The sequence below is a fragment of the Mobula hypostoma genome, chromosome 4 (assembly GCF_963921235.1).
Source record: "Mobula hypostoma chromosome 4, sMobHyp1.1, whole genome shotgun sequence".
NCBI lineage: Eukaryota > Metazoa > Chordata > Chondrichthyes > Myliobatiformes > Myliobatidae > Mobula > Mobula hypostoma.
In genome coordinates this window covers 83863077-83882480 of record NC_086100.1, presented here as the reverse complement: position 1 = coordinate 83882480, position 19404 = coordinate 83863077, and the positions used below count along the sequence as shown (strand labels likewise).

Genomic DNA, 19404 nt, shown 5'->3' with positions numbered 1-19404 from the left:
GGAATTGTGAAGAACTGAGTTTAAATGTATTTGGCTAAGGTGTATGTAACTTCTGACTTCAACTGTACATAGACTGCAAGCAGCAACCTGAAGACAAATCAAGTCTTAAAAGTAAAATAGTGAGCTAATGTGGGCTAATGTGTTCCTGTAAAGGTAAAAGGCAAAGATGGCAACTCCAGGGAATCTGGATGTCAAAGGATGTCATGGATTTTTTTTAGAGCTAGAAAGGAACCATATGGAGTATAGAATCCTGAAAATGGGGAGTTCCTTCAGAAGTAAACAGTGTGTATGGATGCCTCAGAAAGAAATTAGGGGGGCAAAGAGGAACAACAGAATATTATTGGCAGATGAGATTATGGAAAACCCCAGGGCATTTTATAAGTAAATAAAGAGCAAGAAGGGGCCTAGTAGAGACCAGAGAGCAAATCTATCATGGAATCAGAAGTTGTGGGTAAGGTTCTAGATGAAACCATTTCATCTGTATTGAACAAGGACAGAGTTTCCCAACCTTTTTTAACGATATGGACCAATACCATTAAGCAAGGGGTTTGTGGATGCCAGGTTGCGAACCCCTGAACAAGGGGAAGGGCATTGTAGTTGGAGATGTCAGTAGGGGAAGAAATTCTGCAGCACTTAAGATTAAAATTAGTGTGTATAAAGATGAATAAATCCCCAGGCTCTGATGAGATATATCCCTGGATGCCGTGGGAGGCAAGGAAAGAGGTTGCAGGAATTTCAGAATTTTAGATATGTTTGAAGTCATCCATTCCCCAATTCAAAGTTCAGCTCCTGCCAAATGCTGTTCAGTCACTTGAGTTGTATTGATAGGATATACAGTATGTTAGCTTATTGCCCTGCTGATAAAAGCAACGTGCTGCTCCCTGTTCACAGAGCAGAGGCACGAGGAATGAAGATCTGTAGCTCAAGCAAGACATGTTGAATATGTGATGTCCAGCAGGTGGCAATATAGTAAAATGAAAGCTGAAATTTAAACAGCAGCCGGAGAAAAAGACTCCAATATCAAGTAGAATTACACAGCTGCTATGTAATATGCTGTGTGCCAAACTTTTTTCATGTGCAGTAAATCTTACAGGATCTTCCTGCAGCTGTTTGTAAGAACTTCATACGTTCTCCCTGTGGCTGCATGGGTTTCCTCCGGGTGCAGGTGCTCCAATTTTATCCCGCATTTCAAAGACGTACGGATGAGGAGGTTAAATGATCACATAGGTGTAGTTGGTCAGCATAGGTGTGTTGGGCCAGAAGGGCCTGTTTCTGTACTGTATCTATAAATAAGTAAATATAAAAAATAAATCTGCTATCCAACTGTTCAGAAATCCTTTTGGTTTGATCTGTTGTTCAACAATCGATGTTTCTACCATTCTCTTTGATCTCAGTAGGGCCCCCATTTCCCACAATCGCCTTAAATTTACTATGGTTCTTTATACTTAAGCTCAACAGGGCCCTGTTTCCTTTGCTCCCTTTAAATTCACCATGGTCCTGTTTTCCAAAAATTATTCTGTTCATTAGAATTGTTATAAATTTTATTATAACCGTCTTAAAAATGTGAATTAAAGGCAAGATTGAGTATAGTGGGAATAATATCCAAAAACTTTGTCCCTGTCAGTAGAGGGGCAACAGTTATAAGTGCAAAAATTTCACCACTTACTTCAGATGAAATGGCTGTGATTATTTGCTGTTCCATCCACATTGCACAGAATACAAGAATAAAGAGGAAGAAATGGCATATGGCAATGTACTTGCTTAGAATACGATCTCTTCATTTGACCAGCTCTGCTTTGCTTTGACCATGACAGTTCTGATATAAGAAACATTATTGAGAACCAGTTATGCTTGAACAATATTCAATACAATGAAGAGTCTTGGAGCAGGTGAATTCAGATCAGTTCTGCCATTCAACTTAATCATCTCTGACTTATTGTTGTTTTTCTTTTCCTCACCTTGTTGTGCGTCAGGCAGCAACCTTACAGTTCCTTTAGCATTTAGCTGTTTTTTACGAGGCCAAGCTGCTAACTCGACACTCAACCCAGGATGGATGGACAGCATGCAAGGAGCTGGCCGGATTCAAACCTGGGACTGCTCGACTCGAAGTCTGGTGTGGGTGCCACTATACCACCAGCTAGCTTCTGATCTGTGACCTCACTCTGATATTCCCCATAATTAATTCTTTTGGTTAACAGTAATTTATCAATCTGATTTAAATTTAATGATTGACCAGAAGTGGTTGTCATTGGCAGATGAGAATTCCAAATTTATACCCCTGAAAGTCCTGGAGCTAGGCTCAATAGGCAGTAGTGGTTTCTCTTTGAGCAACCAAAAGACCTAACCACAGCCACCACTTGATTGCACTGCAGCAAAGTAGGTGGATGCTGGATTGGCCTCTACAGCCATTTGAGGATCCACAAATAGGCAGCTCCTTAGAAGAACACCATATTTGACTCAAGTAATTGCACCACTACTAGTTTCTCTTTATCCTTCCAATTAATTTCTTTTCAAGTCTTAGAAACTTTTATCAAACGAGACATATAAATTTCAGAGAATACTAGACCAGTTTGTATACTATTTCCTTGTAATTTACCCCATAGAGTACAGGTATGGGAGGCAAGATCTCAGAGTAGTCCAGTCTAGTTTGGTTGGGGCATAAACTTTGTATTTTAGTCCTCTGTATGTAAAAGTACAGTATTATACTAAACCTTTTTATTGTTTTTTGCACCTGTCTGACACTTTAATCTTTTTATCTAGAACCCTATCTGTTGTACTGCATTGATGTGTTCATTATAGATACAAAGTGAATGAACTCTCACCTTGAAATGCATTTGCCATATTTTCTTTCATTTTCTCAGTCTTTTGATAACACCCTGTAATTTAATGCTTCTATTACAAAAACACAAATCTTGGTCGTCAGCAAATACGAACATGTGGTTCTCTATCGCTGCATTTAAGACTTTAATAACTAGTTGCAGCAACCCCAGTATATCTGTGAAATGCCATAAACAAACCTTGCCAATACTTTGCAACACACATCAAAGTTTCTGGTGAACGCAGCAGGCCAACTAACTTCAGTTAGTCCTGACGAAGGGTCTCGGCCTGAAACGTCGACTGTACCTCTTCCTACAGATGCTGCTTGGCCTGCTGCGTTCACCAGCAACTTTGATGTGTGTTGCTTGAATTTCCAGCATCTGCAGAATTCCTGTTGCTTGCCAATACTTTGTTATCCCAACATTCTTATTTCCTGTTGCTCCTAGCCAGATCACTAATTTGCCTTCAATTTCATGAACTACTTTTACTTAACATTAATTTAATGAGGCTTTATCAAATTATTTCTGACTGTCCATTTAACAACAAACCTTCATATTTCCTTGATCGTTACTTTACTCATCTCAAAATAATTCAACCAACTTTGAGGCAAGACTTTCCTTTCTCATGTTGGCTCCCTTTAATTATGTAAGTTTTTAAATTGTTCAGTCAAGGCATATTTAATCCTTGATTTCACTGATTTCAGCAGTAGTTATAGACTCTGTAGTTGCCCTTTCATCTATCTTAAATAATTGAGTGATATGCAACTTTCAAATTAAAAGGAATGGAAGATTACTTTGATCTTAAGTCAAGTGCAATTATTCCACCAGTTCCTTTCAATATTCCTGACTTGAGGACCATCTAATCCTGGAGCTTCCCATTTCTCAGTACTTTTATTTGCCATTAGTTATGATGGATCTCAGTATTCAGAGATTATTGACCACTATTTAACATCCTTTTAACCATCTTTTTTTGTTACATAATTGCCAATTGTGATCATTTTTACATCATTACATAAAACTTATTGTAAGTTTCCTTTCATATTTCCTTTGTAATTGGCACTTATAACTTTATGCCACCAGTCATTATTTGTATGTCTCCCAATTGTAAGGATCTGTATGTTTTTTTTTAATGTACTTTCAGTTTTAAGTTGTTTCTTGCTTCCTTTGTCACAGTGGTAGGTTGCATTTTTGGCAAGTAGAACTCATTTACCTTAATACAAACTGTATTTCCAATCTTGATGAAGGGTATTGGCCCGAAATGTTGGGTTTTTATTCTTTTCCTTAGGCACTCTGACCTGCTCAATTCCTCCAGCATTTTGGATGTGTTACTCTGGATTTCCAGCACCTACAAAATTTAGTGTTCAGGTTAAATTCTGATTTCTTACTTCGTAACAAATTTGTTCCATTTATTTTGAATTAAGTTGTCTCATCCTTAGGGAAGCTACCTTGTTGAAAATTAGTATCTTAGTAGAAGTACAATGTTTCTCCCATTCAATCACCACATTAGTCTCAGCAAGCTTATAATGTTCTCAGATAAATGCTCAGACACTTTCAAAGTCTCAATTAAATCTGCTCATTACAGGTCCTCCCCAGATCAGAAATGCCCAACTCTACAGCCCATGTATGTGACAGAACATTTGGGGGATGGATGGATTTGTTAGTTGCTGCAGGGTTGCAGGCAGCTTCTCCTCTCTGGGAACTCAGATCAGCATGACACTTCCAAATTACAAACTACAGTGGATCCCGGTTAATTGTGCCATCAGTTAATCTGTTTATTTGGAACAAATTTTAAAGAACAAAAACTAAATTGCAAAAATGGCTGTGATTCCTTTTATTTAATCGGGACACTATGCTGCAAGAGACCGTGCCCTACAGTTTCTAACTCACTTCAGTCGTGTACACCTGCGTGGCCATTAGACACTACTCCATGCTCAGAGCGGTCAGTTGTGTGTGTTTGTGTTCAAAAAGCAGTGACTTTGTCACTGATAGTTGGCAGGAAATAAGCAGAAAAACCATTCGGAACTGTTTTGCTCACCGTGCTTTCAAACATTCAGGTTTGATGTTGCCAGAGATGTCTGGGAATGAAAATGAAGTAATTTCACTACTTCAACAAGTCAGGAATTATGAAGAATTTGAAAGTATCGACAATCTTCTTGAATGTTGCAATAAAAATGAAGATTTGGATGATGCAATTGTCTAAAGCATTGTATGAAGACAGTCCATTATCTGCACTAGGTGTCTACGCAGATTTTGTTCATTTACGGTCAATCATAAGAACGCAGCAGACAAATTCCTCCATCTATCACTGTTAAGAGCTAATACACAGTTTTATTGTACTATAAAGGCACTGTAGTGTTGTAATTTGTTCTGTATTTCATTTAAATACATAAATTGTTACTCCTACTGTATTTACATTATGAAAGAGTTTGAAGGAACAGGATTCATTAAGTCTGATGTGATCTGACTCCTTATTTGCAATAGGACATTTTGTTGTCATAAACTATGTTGGACATATTTGAACTGTTCACTTCTTTTCTGACACAAAATAAATTAGTTTATTCTTTCATTAAGTTAAAATGCCATTGCCTTATTAGCATGGCAGTTACTGCACAGCTATGACAGGGGGTTCTACGAACAGCTTCCAATATTTTCATTTTCTTTCTTTTATTTTTTATCTATGTAAGTCTTTATTGCCTAATCAACAGGTCAAATTAAGCCCCTGCAATATCCCTTGCCTAATTGTGAATGGTGGTGTGCAATTGAAAAGTTAATGGAAAAAAGCTCAGCAAATATTCTTATTAATAATGAAGGTAGGGCAACTCTATGGCTGAAGCACTCAAAACTGAATCCAACCAGAAACATTACATAGATGATCGATTTTGATCCTCTTCTGAGATTTTCCCTATTAGAGAACCCAATCTACAGCCAATTTGATTCACTCCAAGTAATGTCAAGAAAAAGCTGAGAGCATTGGATATTGAGTAATCCATTGCACTGGAGACCTGTCCTTAACACTGGCATCTACCAGATCTTGTGGAAGATTGCCCTGGCATATCCTGTACAGAAAAATAAAGACAAATCCAGTCTGGCTAATTAGCATGCAATTAGTCTAAACACCATTATCATCTGAAGTTATTGCTAGTAGTTCTATTGAAGAGAACACGTTCATCAATATTCATTATATTCTTTTTACAACAATACTGAACTTTCCATTACCTGGTAAACTCTCCACAATAGCTCTAGCAAACCTGCCCAAAAGGGATGTCTTCCTAGTCTGTTGAGATGCAGCCTGATTGCCCTGCTTCCCACCATGGCTATCGCTAGATCTGGCCTAAATGTCCCAAGGTTTAAGCGCACTGTCCTCCATTACCCCTGCAGCCACACTTTCATTTGAATTATAACGCAAACAACAGGAATTCTGCAGATGCTGGAAATTCAAGTAACACACATCAAAGTTGCTGGTGAACGCAGCAGGCCAGGCAGCATCTCTAGGAAGAGCTGCAGTCGACGTTTCAGGCTGAGACCCTTCGTCAGGGTCTCGGCCTGAAATGTCGACTGCACCTCTTCCTAGAGATGCTGCCTGGCCTGCTGCGTTCACCAGCAACTTTTATGTGTGTTACTTCATTTGAATTATCATTGTTTCTGTACCCACTGCTATATAGGACAAGCAGTAATCTTGTGATTGCTATTTTTTTGAGATCCTGCCTTATCGTTTGCCTATCTCATAAAATTTGTTTACTAGACCTCATCTTTCTTTCTAACTATGGTGTACTACCCATGTGGACCAAAACCTCTGGTTTCTCTCCCTTTCCTTCTAAAAATATCCTGGAGCATGGCACCAGAGGGGCAACATTCCTTTTTGGAGTCTTACCCACGACCATAGAATTTGTGTTTTCCCCTAACTTTCACTCTCGTGACCTTTTTACTTCTTCCCCATACAGCTGCAGCCATGATATCTGTATGAGAAAGAAAGTAAATTGGAGATTGTCGGTGGTTGCTGGCATCATTTAGCCATAGAGTGCTGAGAAGATAATATGCAACAGTCACAGAAAATTAAAAGCTCTTTATTTTGTCGTTCATTAAGATTAGTAAATATTGACAGTGGTTCAGTTTGTCTAATCCAAGCTTTATTGAAATGAATATTGTATATCTAGTTTATCTGCTGATATTATTATCTGCAACACAGATCGGGTACAACATATAATGAGCATGATCATGAGCCTTATCACAAATGCAGGGAAACCGATACAGTATGATAACCAGCCAACAAGTGGCCTGAAAAGCAGTTGAAAAGTCCCATCTCAGGTTCATGAATAAAAGGCATATAATTGACAAAAGTTTCATAAATAGAAAACTGAAATAAGATTTTACTGTACAAGATAGTCTAAGAAGCCACTGATACTTGGGTGAGATAGTTTGAATAGGAAGTATGTGAGTGAGGTAGTGACAGCAATCTTATTAAAATGTTAGAATGTCAATATGGAAAAGAAATATAATCCCTTCGTTTTGAGAATATTTAATATTTTGCCATACCAAGTCGATTTATGTAGAGATGATTTTTGTTCTCATTCATTCAGGGAGAGATTATTAACATATGGAGAGATCCTTGGAGCTTCATTTGGTATTCCGTACACACTTATTGAGAAGTTTCATAATAAGAACCTTATCCATGACATTAAAGAAACATAGAAACATAGAAAATAGGTGCAGGAGTGGGCCATTCGGCCCTTCGAGCCTGCACCGCCATTCAGTATGATCATGGCTGATCATCCAACTCAGAACCCTGTACCAGCCTTCCCTCCATACCCCCTGATCCCTTTAGCCACAAGGGCCATATCTAACTCCCTCTTAAATATAGCCAATGAACCAGCCTCAACTGTTTCCTGTGGCACAGAATTCCACAGATTCACCACTCTCTGTGTGAAGAAGTTTTTCCTAATCTCGGTCCTAAAGGGCTTCCCCTTTATCCTCAAACTATGACCCCTCGTTCTGGACTTCCCCAACATCGGGAACAATCTTCCTGCATCCAGCCTGTCCAACCCCTTTAGGATTTTATACGTTTCAATCAGATCCCCCCTCAATCTTCTAAATTCAAGCGAGTATAAACCTAGCCGATCCAGTCTTTCATCATATGAAAGTCCTGCCATCCCAGGAATCAATCTGGTGAACCTTCTTTGTACTCCCTCTATGGCAAGGATGTCTTTCCTCAGATTAGGGGACCAAAAGAAAGTGTTCTTTACGACTGCCTGTAGAGTGTCAATAGGAACATTTACAATCTGAAGCTGTTTAAGTCTTTCAGTTATTTATGCAGTGTATTTGATTTTTTTCAGTGAGGTCTATTTATATTTAAATATAATTAAACCCAATTCTCTGATGTATCAACATCATATCAATCAGCATAAAGATAGACTGTATATGAAGTACAAACATTTGCTGATGATATTTTCTGTTCTTTAGTTATGGCCACGCTGCAGCTTCCAGCAACCAACTTGGCCAACCTGGCCAATCTGCCCCCAGGGACCAAACTCTACCTAACGACCAACAGCAAGAACCCCTCGGGCAAAGGCAAGCTGTTATTGATACCCCAAGGAGCGATTCTTCGGGCTGCCAATCCAGCAGGTAAGATGTCAACGCAGACTATTTCTTTGTTATGTTTTCGTCAAACTCCAAAGTAGAATTGCACTACCCACCTGGACGCTCATTTGGCCTTTTCGATACCTCTCATGGTTGTACATACCTTTATAAGATCATCCTCACCCTATCACCATCCTATCCAACTTGTAACTTAAGCTGCCCAGTTCTGACAACATCCTTACACCTTTCCTTCCCAGTTTAATGACATCTTTCCTATAGTTAGGTGACCAGAACTGCACACAGTACTCCAGGTGTTATCACACCAAAGTCTTGTACAGATGTCACATGATTAAGTACAGCTCTTGTACTTAATCCCCTTACCGATGAAGTCAAGCATGCAAAATGCCCGTTTCATCACCCTGTCTACCTGTGTTGCTATTTTCACGGAACTCTGTATGTATGCCACTTGGTCTGTTTATTTTGCGGAATCTCCAAGGCCCCACTACTATGTCAATCCTGCCCTGATTCAACTTCCCAAACTGTAACAGTCTGCACTAGAACAATTTAAATTACATCTGTCCACTTAATCTAGTCCCTGTAGTAATCTTAGATAACCTTATTCTCAAGGCCCTGATAAACATGTGACAGAGTGAGAAATCATGTGAATTTTAGGAGAGTTGGACAGATATTTATATATTAAGGGTTTCTTAGAACCAAATTGTATTACCTGGAACTGTGCAACTCCTTAATGGAAATAAAGTGTTGCTAATTTTTTATCCCATGCCATTCCACCCCCACCTCCCGCCCCGCTCCATAATCTACTGACCTGATATTAAGCAGTGGACAAGAAAGATAAATGCAATGAAAAAATTTATTTGGCTGATTCAAGTTTAGAGGGTTAGCATCAATAAATGTTGTTCCTGAAGAGCAGCTACTACAGAAATTAGAAATGAGTGATATGCTCCAAATTGGCCAAACCAGGGACAGATATCTGCTCTCTTAGGAGATGTTTGGGGTCATAATTAACTACAGTGCACTTTCTGCACAGGTGTGTATTCTGTATTGTGCCACAAGTCACAGGGTTATTAACACTGACATGTGAGGTTGATTATTCTTAATTGGCTATGCTCACAATATGACCTCAAGGTTTTGGCAACTCCTGCACCATGTTATCTCATCTCAACCCACATTGTCACATAGATTGTCACCAGATCTCATCTACATTCCAGACCAACTTGCCAAATTCACCTCCCTATATCCGAATTCTAATCCTTGCATCTCAATCCCATCACTCCACATTCATTCATCTCATCTTTTCACTCTCCATCTTACCGTCTTCAAACATTTCAGCTCTTCACATCCCAACCCCCAGCTCACCACTCCCTGCATCTTCATCCCAACACAACCTCCAAACATCCTACCCCACATCTTCAAACATGTTACATTCCCGGTTTCACATCTGCAGTTAACTTTGTGCCACTAATCAATGAGCCAAATCCTTTTCACTTAATTCCTTGCAAATTGAAGTCTTAATCTCCCAGTTCTTAAGATATACTCCAGTTAACCAGTTGAATGAATATTCCTCTTGTTTCTGACAAGCTGGTAGTTGCCATCAATGCATCATTTGGTTCTAATTGGGTTCAAACCATAGAGATTAAAATTCACTATTATTCTCTCAATTCACACATAAAGGCAGCATTTCTGTTGCATCAAATTCAAACGGCTTTATTGCAGCTCCCCAGTTCGCATAGTTGTATTGCATAGTTTTATTTAGCTTTGTAAATCTGCCATGTCCAGTGCTACGTGTGGAAAACACAAGAACATTTACAGAAGAGCATAGCAGAATGGGTGGCCCCTCAAATCTTCCCCATCATTCAATATAATCATGGCAGCTCTGTCCCCAGCCTCGTCTCCTCTTCTGTACCAGTTCCAATGGCCCTCAATTTTCCAGTCTTTCAAAAATGTACCTACCTCCTATAAAATACTTCTAATGATCCAGCTTCCACAACCTTGTGGGGAAGAGAATTCCAGAGATGCACCACTCTCTGTAAGAAGAAATTTCTCCACACCTCCTTTCTAAATTGCCCTCTTGTAGCTGTGTGCTCTCATCTGAGGTTTTCCCACAGGTGAAAACATCTCAACACCTACTCTGTCATTTCCCCCCGCCCCACTGGGATTATCTATGTATCAATAAGGTCTTCCCTCTTCTTTTAAACTTCAAAGACCATGGCCCCCCTTCCCTTTGTTTAGCCTCTCTTGCTAAGGCATTCTCTTCACCTCAGGAATTAGCCTGATGAATCTCCTTTGGACTGCTTCCAATGCCACTATATTTATTTCAGCTAAGGAGACCAAAGCTATGTACATTATTCCAGGTAAGGCTTCACTAATACCATGTGCAATTGTAACAAAAATTGTGGATTCCCTTATTGTGTTGGGTCCATGACCTCGCCATATGAGTGTTTGGATTAGGGTACCGCTTTGATGAGCACTTTCTCTCTGTCTGCTGCAAAAGGGAAGATTTTCCCATTTCAATTCGTCTTGCCATTCCCATTCTGATGTACTGTATCTGTCTATGGCCTCCTCTACTGCCTCACTGAGGCCAAACTCAGGTCAGAGGAGCAACACCTCGAATTCCATCTGGGTCGCATCCATCCCGATGGCATGAACATCAATTTTTCTAACTTCAAGTAATCAACACCCCCCCCCCCACCACTTTTTCCATTCTCCATTCTGGTTCTCTTCTCTCTTCTTCTCTCTCCATTCTGGTTCCTCTTCTCCTTGCCTGCTCTTAACTCAGTCTGGTTCCCCTCCTCCTTCATTTTTTCCAAGGTCCCTTGTCCTCTCCTGGGATTCCTCCTCCTTCAGTCCTTTACTTCTTACACCTATTACCTCACAGCTACTTACATCAACTCCCCACTGCCCCACTTGCCCATTTCCCCCTCACCTGGTCTCACCTATCACCTGCCAGCTTGCTGAGTTCCTCCATCATGTAGTGTGTGTTGCTCCCAACTTTCCTGTATCTTGGATTTCCTCACTCTGGTTTGTCCAGCCCTCCTGTACAGACAAAACCCTGCTGTTAACTGAAAAATGCATTTGGAAGTAATCCTCTGAGTGGGGATTTGTGGAAGATGCAATCTGGAATGAATGATTTCAGTGCTAAAACTTCGTGAGATGTCCCTTTAAATGACTTATCTCAGTGAATATAACAGCTGTGCTGATCTTTAGTCTGACACAACAAATAGATGTCAAGCAGACCTTATCATTTATCTTTGCTGCCCACATAAGTACCCGTAAATCTGAGCAGTTTTTCTGCTGACTTTGGTTAACCATGTGGCATTGTTTGTTTAACAGGACATCAGGTTCAGGGGACATCACCGAGCACAACTGGTAGCATTCAGGGCACTGTGGTTGGTGGGTTGCCACAGCAACTGGGCTACACCTCATATATCCTCAAGCAGACGCCGCAGGTTAGTCCCAGGAAACTGCCTCCCATCAGCATCCACTTGTGTTGTTGAAGTCCACTGTGGAAGAACCTAGAGGCACAGACCTGAAGAAGGGTCTTGGCCCAGAATGTCAACTGTTCATTTTCATGAATGCAGTCTGACCTGCTGAATTTCTCCATCATTTTGTGTGTGCTGCAGAGGGCTTTAGGTTTATTAGGGCTGTGGTTGGTTAGCCTCGGAGCAGAAGAATGCCATTCAGTCCTTAGAACTTATATGATTGACTGAATGAACCAAATGCTTGATTCGATGCTGCTTAAATGTTGTCAGTGAGCGTAAAGTGTAAGGAGAGTGAAATAATTGTTACTCCTGATCTGATGCAGCACAAAAAACACAAGATAATGAACCACATTAATAAAAAAACAATAAATTTAAGCACATATGGACATATGAATAGCTTATTTACATAGATCGCTTGTAAGTCTATAAAGTGACTCTGGGCACAGGAGCGTGTACATAGATTACAGGAAATGATAAAGTAGTGGTGTTTGGGGATGTGGAGGGGTGTCTTAATGAGAGGAGATTTTGATCAGCCTTGCTGCTTGGGGTAGTAAATATTTCTGAGTCTGGTGACCTGGTGTGGATGCTATGTAGCCTCCTCCCTGATAGGAGCGGGACAAACGGTCCATGAGCAGGGTGGGTGGGATCCTTCTTGATGTTACTGGTTCTGATGTTACAGGGTGTCAAGGCCTGTGAAATAAAAACAAGTGAATAAAGTTGAAGTACCGATCAATCAGAATATAATTGAATGGCAAACAAGAGAAAATCTGCAAATACTGGAAATCCAAGCAAAACACACAAAATGCTGGAGGAACGCAGCAGGCCAGGCAGCATCTATGGAAAAAAATACAGTCGACGTTTTGAGCCGAGACCCCTTCAATAATCTGTGGACGTGTGTCCTGCTGAAGGTCTCGTTCTGAAACATCGACTGTACTTTTTTACATAGCTGCTGCCTGGCCTGCTGAGTTCCTCCAGCATTTTGTATGTTTTGCTCTAACTGAATGGCAGACTAACTTCAGGGAGCTGAGGGGCCTACGTGAGCAGATATACCATACCAGTCTTCAACTGGAATAAAGCAGAGACCATGTTCTGTGAGGGACAGAAACCATAACCATAGAAACCATAGAAACTACAGCACAGAAACAGGCCTTTTGGCCCTTCTTGGCTGTGCCGAACCATTTTCTGCCTAGTCCCACTGACCTGCACACGGACCATATCCCTCCATACACCTCCCATCCATGTATCTGTCCAATTTATTCTTAAATGTTAAAAAAGAACCCGCATTTACCACCTCGTCTGGCAGCTCATTCCATACTCCCACCACTCTCTGTGTGAAGAAGCCCCCCCTAATGTTCCCTTTAAACTTTTCCCCCCTCACCCTTAACCCATCTCCTCTGGTTTTTTTCTCCCCTTTCCTCAGTGGAAAAAGCCTGCTTGCATTCACTCTATCTATACTCATCATAATTTTATGTGCCTCTATCAAATCTCCCCTCATTCTTCTACACTCCAGGGAATGAAGTCCTAACCTATTCAACCTTTCTCTGTAACTGAGTTTCTCAAGTCCCGGCAACATCCTTGTAAACCTTCTCTGCACTCTTTCAACCATATCAATATCCTTCCTGTAATTTGGTGACCAAAACTGAACACAATACTCCAGATTCGGCCTCATACAACCTCATCATAACATTGCAGCTCTTATACTCAATACTTTGATTAATAAAGGCCAATGTACCAAAAGCTCTCTTTACGACCCTATCTACCTGTGACGCCATTTTTAGGGAATCTTGTATCTGTATTCCCAGATCCCTCTGTTCTACTGCACTCCTCAGTGCCTTACCATTTACCCTGTATGTTCTACCTTGGTCTGTCCTTCCAAAGTGCAATACCTCACACTTGACTGTATTAAACTCCATCTGCCATTTTTCAGCCTATTTTTCCAGCTGGTCCAAATCCCTCTGCAAGCTTTGAAAACCTTCCTCACTGTCCACTACACCTCCAATCTTTGTATCATCAGCAAATTTGCTGATCCAATTTACCACATTATCATCCAGATCATTGATATAGATGACAAATAACAATGGACCCAGCGCTGATCCCTGTGGCACACCACTAGTCACAGGCCTCCACTCTGAGAAGCAATCCTCTACTACCACTCTTTGGCTTCTTCCATTGAGCCAATGTCTGGTCCAATTTACCACCTCTCCATGTATACCTAGTGACTGAATTTTCCTGACTAACCTCCCATGCGGGACCTTGTCAAAGGCCTTACTGAAGTCCATGTAGACAACATCCACTGCCTTCCCTTCGTCCACTTTCCTGGTAACCTCCTCGAAAAGCTCCAATAGATTGGTCAAACATGACCTACCACACACCAAGCCATGCTGACTCTCCCTAATAAGTCCCTGTCTATCCAAATGCTTGTAGATTCTGTCTCTTAGTACTCCCTCCAGTAATTTACTCACTACCGACGTCAAACTTACCGGCCTATAATTTCCCAGATTACTTTTCGATCATTTTTTAACAACAGAACAACAAAACAATGAAGGGAAAGGAGAGATATGGATGATGCACAGGAGATGGATATTTAGTATAAGTTGCCATCAAAATTGATGCAACATTGTGGGCCGAATGGCCTGTCCTGTGCTGTACCGTTCTTTGTTCTATAAGCCACTGATTTCCAGAAGCTTAAATTCATACTCTTGAACTGTCAGGTAGTTTTTAGGTAGAATTAAAAAAAATATATATTCATATGTGAAATGCTTCATTTGAAATTATGTCTGCTCAAAGGTCAGCTTTCATTCACATGCAATGTGAGAAATAAGTGTCTGCAGCATTGGCCTTACATGAAAAGGCAGGTGGAATGAAACAACACAGAAAGCAGGCCCATCCTGCCTGTGATTGTTCTTTAAAAGAGCTACCTGATTAAAACAAACTTCATAATAGCCTGGGAATTTTTTTTCATTTTGAAAGTTACCATTAAATTTGCTTGCACCTCCTTTTCATACAATCATAATTTTCTCAGTGAAAAATAAAATCAAATCTTCAGGTCTCTGCATTTTTCTTTAACCATTTATTATAGATTATTCCCTCTGCCAGTGGAAAATGTCTCCTATCATGATTTTAAACACTTGTTTAAATCTTCTTGTAAACAATATTCCAAGAACTCTCCTGAAATGACTGTATTCATATATTCTCTTGGCCATCCTGTAAATGAATCTTCTCTTATCCTGTAAGTGTGAAAATTTAAGCCCAATTCTGGTTTTTTTTCATCTTGTTAGAAGCTGAATTCCTCACCTTCAAATTGTTTGTGCTGATTGCAGCTTTTCTACTTCTAGGGCACATTTTTAGTGGGCCAGTCGGTTCCTCAAGCCTCTGTGAAACATGGACCCGGTATAACAGCGCAAGGACCACCTTCCACAAGTTCCCACCAGCAATCAATTAGAGTATCCACTGCCCAAAAAGCTGTATTTGCACAGGTAAATGCTGCCCTCTGGCAAATCAACAAGACTGAGGTTTTCTAAATCATACCTGAATCCTCGCTTGAGATACAAGAACATTTATAGTTGGAGGACTGAATTGATCTGGGAATTATCCTTAAGGGGAAAAACTTCCCCAAGAGTGAGGCATAAAATGGAATGAAAGAAATGTAGGGAAAACTTACGGCATATGTGTGAAACGCCAAGCATGTTTTATGGCCTATCTGTAAAGATGGACACACAAAAAATTGTGAGGGGTCCTGTTTGCAAAATGTGGAGAAGAAGTTTCTTCTTTTGGAACACTCTAGAATGATTGATCATTGTTTAAAATCAAAAGGTCATCTGTTTAAGGTAGCGATAAGGCAGAATTCTTTCTCAATGAGGTTTGTGCACCTTTGTAACTCTCCTCTTTAGAAGAGGGTGATAAAAGCATAATCCTTATATGACCACCATCCACTTTGTCTTTCTCTTACCTGTACCCTCAATACCCTCAATATTTAAAAAAAAAACCCAACCCCTTAGTCAATGGCTCTCTATGTTCCTCCTCCACCTCAAGATGAAAAACAGCCCTCCTCATTGTCAGTGCTTCTGATTGAGGACCTCCCGACCTTTGAACATGTTACAGGGTCATCTCTACAGCTGGCTGGGTTGCCTTTCCTGATGTCCATGAACAGAACTTATGGCTCCCCAGGGCCAGATTCCTTTCCCCTTTAACTTCGAAAAGCAGGCTTCCTGAATCATTGCTCTCCATGGCTGGCCTAATTTCTAGACGCTCATTAATGTGATTAGCTCCTGTGAACCTCATTGCTCCACCCAAATTTAGCTGGCCTGTGGCTAAATCCCTGAGACTGTTCTTCTAAGAAGTGCACCAGATAGGATAATTTCAGTCGTTGATCACAAATGAATTTTGATGGGGTGGGTTAGCAAAGAAAGCACTTGTTACTTCTCTGCATTAACGGCATTTGTGTGCATCCTGAAGTGCACTGTAATTTCTCGGCCATAGAAATTTGATAGAGAATTATTGTTGTCATAGTCATTGAAGTGCTAAGTCAGTCACATTTTCTCTCTTCCAATGTGAAAGTAGCTGGTCACTATATAGCTTCTTCCACCCTCTCCACCTCTTTCAAGTCTGTGTGGGGAACTGAACATGGTTCAATATGCCTGGCTGTCCCATTTGAGCATTAGGTTCGAAAAGATTATTGACCTGAAACATTAATCCTGTTTCTTTCTCCACAGAGGCTGCCTGTCCTGTTTGGTATTACCAGAATTTACATTTTTTTATTTCAAAAGTTTCTGCAGTTTTTTTTAAACAGTTGAGCAAGATGATGTTTGGGATAGTGATTTTTGTCCCAACAAAGTGAAATTTGTGTCCAGCAAAGCCAATAGAGTTGATGACAAAGTGTCAAGCCTCAAGCATAAATGAGGTTATGTAATATAGTTTGCCTTCACAGAGTGAAGCAATCTGAATATTTTTTTGCCTCTTGTCCAAGTGTGCATTATTATCATCTCAGTTAAATAGTTATTATTTTCAGCTAATTTGCCTCATCTTGTTTTTGTCCAACCTTTTTTTCCACTTCTAATAGTTCAAAGTAAATTATCAAAGTATATATATGTCACCATATGCAACCCTGAGATTCATTTTCTTGCAGGCATACATAGTAATTCCAAAAAACACTATAGAATCAGTGAAAGACTGCACCCAACAGGATGGACAAACAACCAATGTGCAAAAGACAACAAATTATGCAAATAAAATAAAGGAAAAAATTAATAAATGAATATCAAGAACATGAGATGAAGAGTCCTTGAAAGTGAATCCATAGGTTGTGGGAACAGTGAAGGGGTGAGTAAAGTTATCCCCTGTTGTTCAAGAACATGATAGTTGAGGAGTAATAATTGTTCCTGAACATGGTGATGTGAGTCCTGAGGCTCCTGTACCTTCCTCCTGATGGCAACAGCAAGAAGAGAGCATAACCTGTGTTGTGGGGGTTCTTGATGATGGATGCTGCTTTCCTGTGACAACGCTCCATGTAGATGTGCTCAATGGTTGGGCGGGCTGTACCTGTGATGGACTGGGCCGTATCCGCTACTTTTTTAAGAATTTCCGTTCAAGGACATTGGTATTTCCATACCAGGCCGCGATGCAACCAGTTAATATACTCTCCACCACATAACTATAGAGTTTTGTCAAAGTTTTGGGTGTCATGCCAAATCTTCACAAAGTTCTAATGAAGTCGAGGCACTGCCATGCTTTCTTCACAATGGCACTTGCATGCTGGACCCAGGACAGATCCTCTGAAATGATAACATCATGGAACTTAAAGTTGCTGAGTTGCTGACCCTCTCCACCTCTGATCCCCGATGAGGGATTCATGGGCCTTCAGTTTCTTCCTCCTGAAGTCAATAATCACACGCTTGGTCTTGCTGACGTTGTTGTGGCACCACTCAGCCAGATTTTCAATCTCCCTCCTATATGCTGACTGATGACCACCTTTGATTTGGCCTATGACAGTGGTGTCGTCAGTAAACTTGAATATGGTGTTGGAGCTGTGCTTAGTATAAAGTGAGTAGATACGGGGGCTAATCACATAACCTTTTCATTCACCTGTGCTGATGGAGATCGTGAAGGAGGTGTTGCTAATCCAAACTAATTGGGGCCTGCAAGTGAGGAAATTGAGGGTCTAATTGCACAAGGAGGTACTGAGGCCAAGGCCATCAAGTTTTAGTTTTGATAATATTGAATGCTGAGCTGTAGTCGAAAAAGTGCATCCTGATGTATACAACTTTGCTGTCCAGGTGTTCCAGGGTTGGATGAAGAGCCAATGAGATGGCAGCCACTGTGGCCACTCACTGTGGTTATTTACCCCATGCTTTTGTGCATGAATGCTTTCCATCTCATAAGTGCCTCAGGAATGTTGCCTGTCGTTAATTAATTGTTACAGCTGGCCTCATGTTTGTAAACATGACAACTCCAGTGTTCCTTCACTGAGATCAGGTTGATTTTTATAGAAAAATGTTTGCAACTAATTACTTTAGGGTGCTATTTCCTTTTAGTCTGTCATATTCTTTCGCTCCTCTTTGTATAGATTCATGCCACGGGGGCAGTTGTAGTTTCTATCTGTGGGGATCATGGATCACCCAGAGGGTGAGATCAACATTTTTATTGCTTCCAAGGCAGTGCCAAGTGTCAAATTGGCGCTGAGCTCTGGTCTCCGTCGAGCTTGTGGCTCAGACTTAGTACTTTTTTTAAGTTTGTAGGGATGGTGTTGGGGATAGAGAGGGGAATTAAGGTTTAGGAACAGGAATGTGGAGGAGTTAGAAATCAGATTAGGATTTAAAGGAGTTAAATGTTAGGCCGGAGTCTAGGCCTGCGCTCTGGGTTCGAAGGACAGCAATGTGGATGTGTCATGAAGGATGTTGTGCTGGCAAGTGCTGTTGATGACTACCAGTGAAGATTAGGGCTAGTGATGCCCTCCTCCCATCTCCCCCCCACCCCCAGGTCATCGAGTCCTTCCCAAGTCGTCAGGTCCCAGATTGGACAGCAATGCAAGCAAGAGGCACCATGGCTGGTGACTCCCCCTCCCCCCTGCCCCAGGGTATATGAGTTGGGATCCCATCATCGAAGATCAAAGCCTGAAGGTCGTTTGGAAGTCAAAGCCCAATGGCTGAAGCTGTGAGTATCAGAATCCACAGGGAAGTCGGAGGCCAGTTGTCTGTGAGTCCATTGGAAGCCTGGGGTTGGAGGATTCCCTGTGTGAGTGGGTGGGTGGGTGGAAACGAGGAAAGGGTTTTTTTTGTGTTAATCACAAACGCAAGAAAGTCTGCAGATGCTGGAAATCCAAAGCAACACACATGAAATGCTAGAGGGACTCAACAGACCAAGCAGCATCTATGGAACAGAATAAACAGGTGACATTTCGGGCCAAGACGCTTCATCAGGACTTTGTTTTGTTGCTTTTTGTGTTTTGCTGAGCATTGTGGGCATGCTATGTTGGCACTGAAATGTGTGGCGACACTCGGCGGTTACCCCGAGTACGT

The 19404-nt window shown here is 40.9% G+C and overlaps 1 protein-coding gene across 7 annotated transcripts in view; it reads left to right on the top strand.

Annotated features, from left to right (window-relative positions):
- yeats2 (YEATS domain containing 2) overlaps positions 1 to 19404 on the top strand; it is a 175116-nt gene that overhangs the window by 112378 nt on the left and 43334 nt on the right. For all 7 annotated transcript variants that reach the window (XM_063046072.1, XM_063046068.1, XM_063046067.1 and 4 more), the window contains 3 exons: positions 8274 to 8435; positions 11742 to 11857; positions 15226 to 15366. In XM_063046072.1, the coding sequence (XP_062902142.1) occupies positions 8274 to 8435; positions 11742 to 11857; positions 15226 to 15366 (419 nt within the window). The remainder of the gene's footprint in view (positions 1 to 8273; positions 8436 to 11741; positions 11858 to 15225; positions 15367 to 19404) is intronic.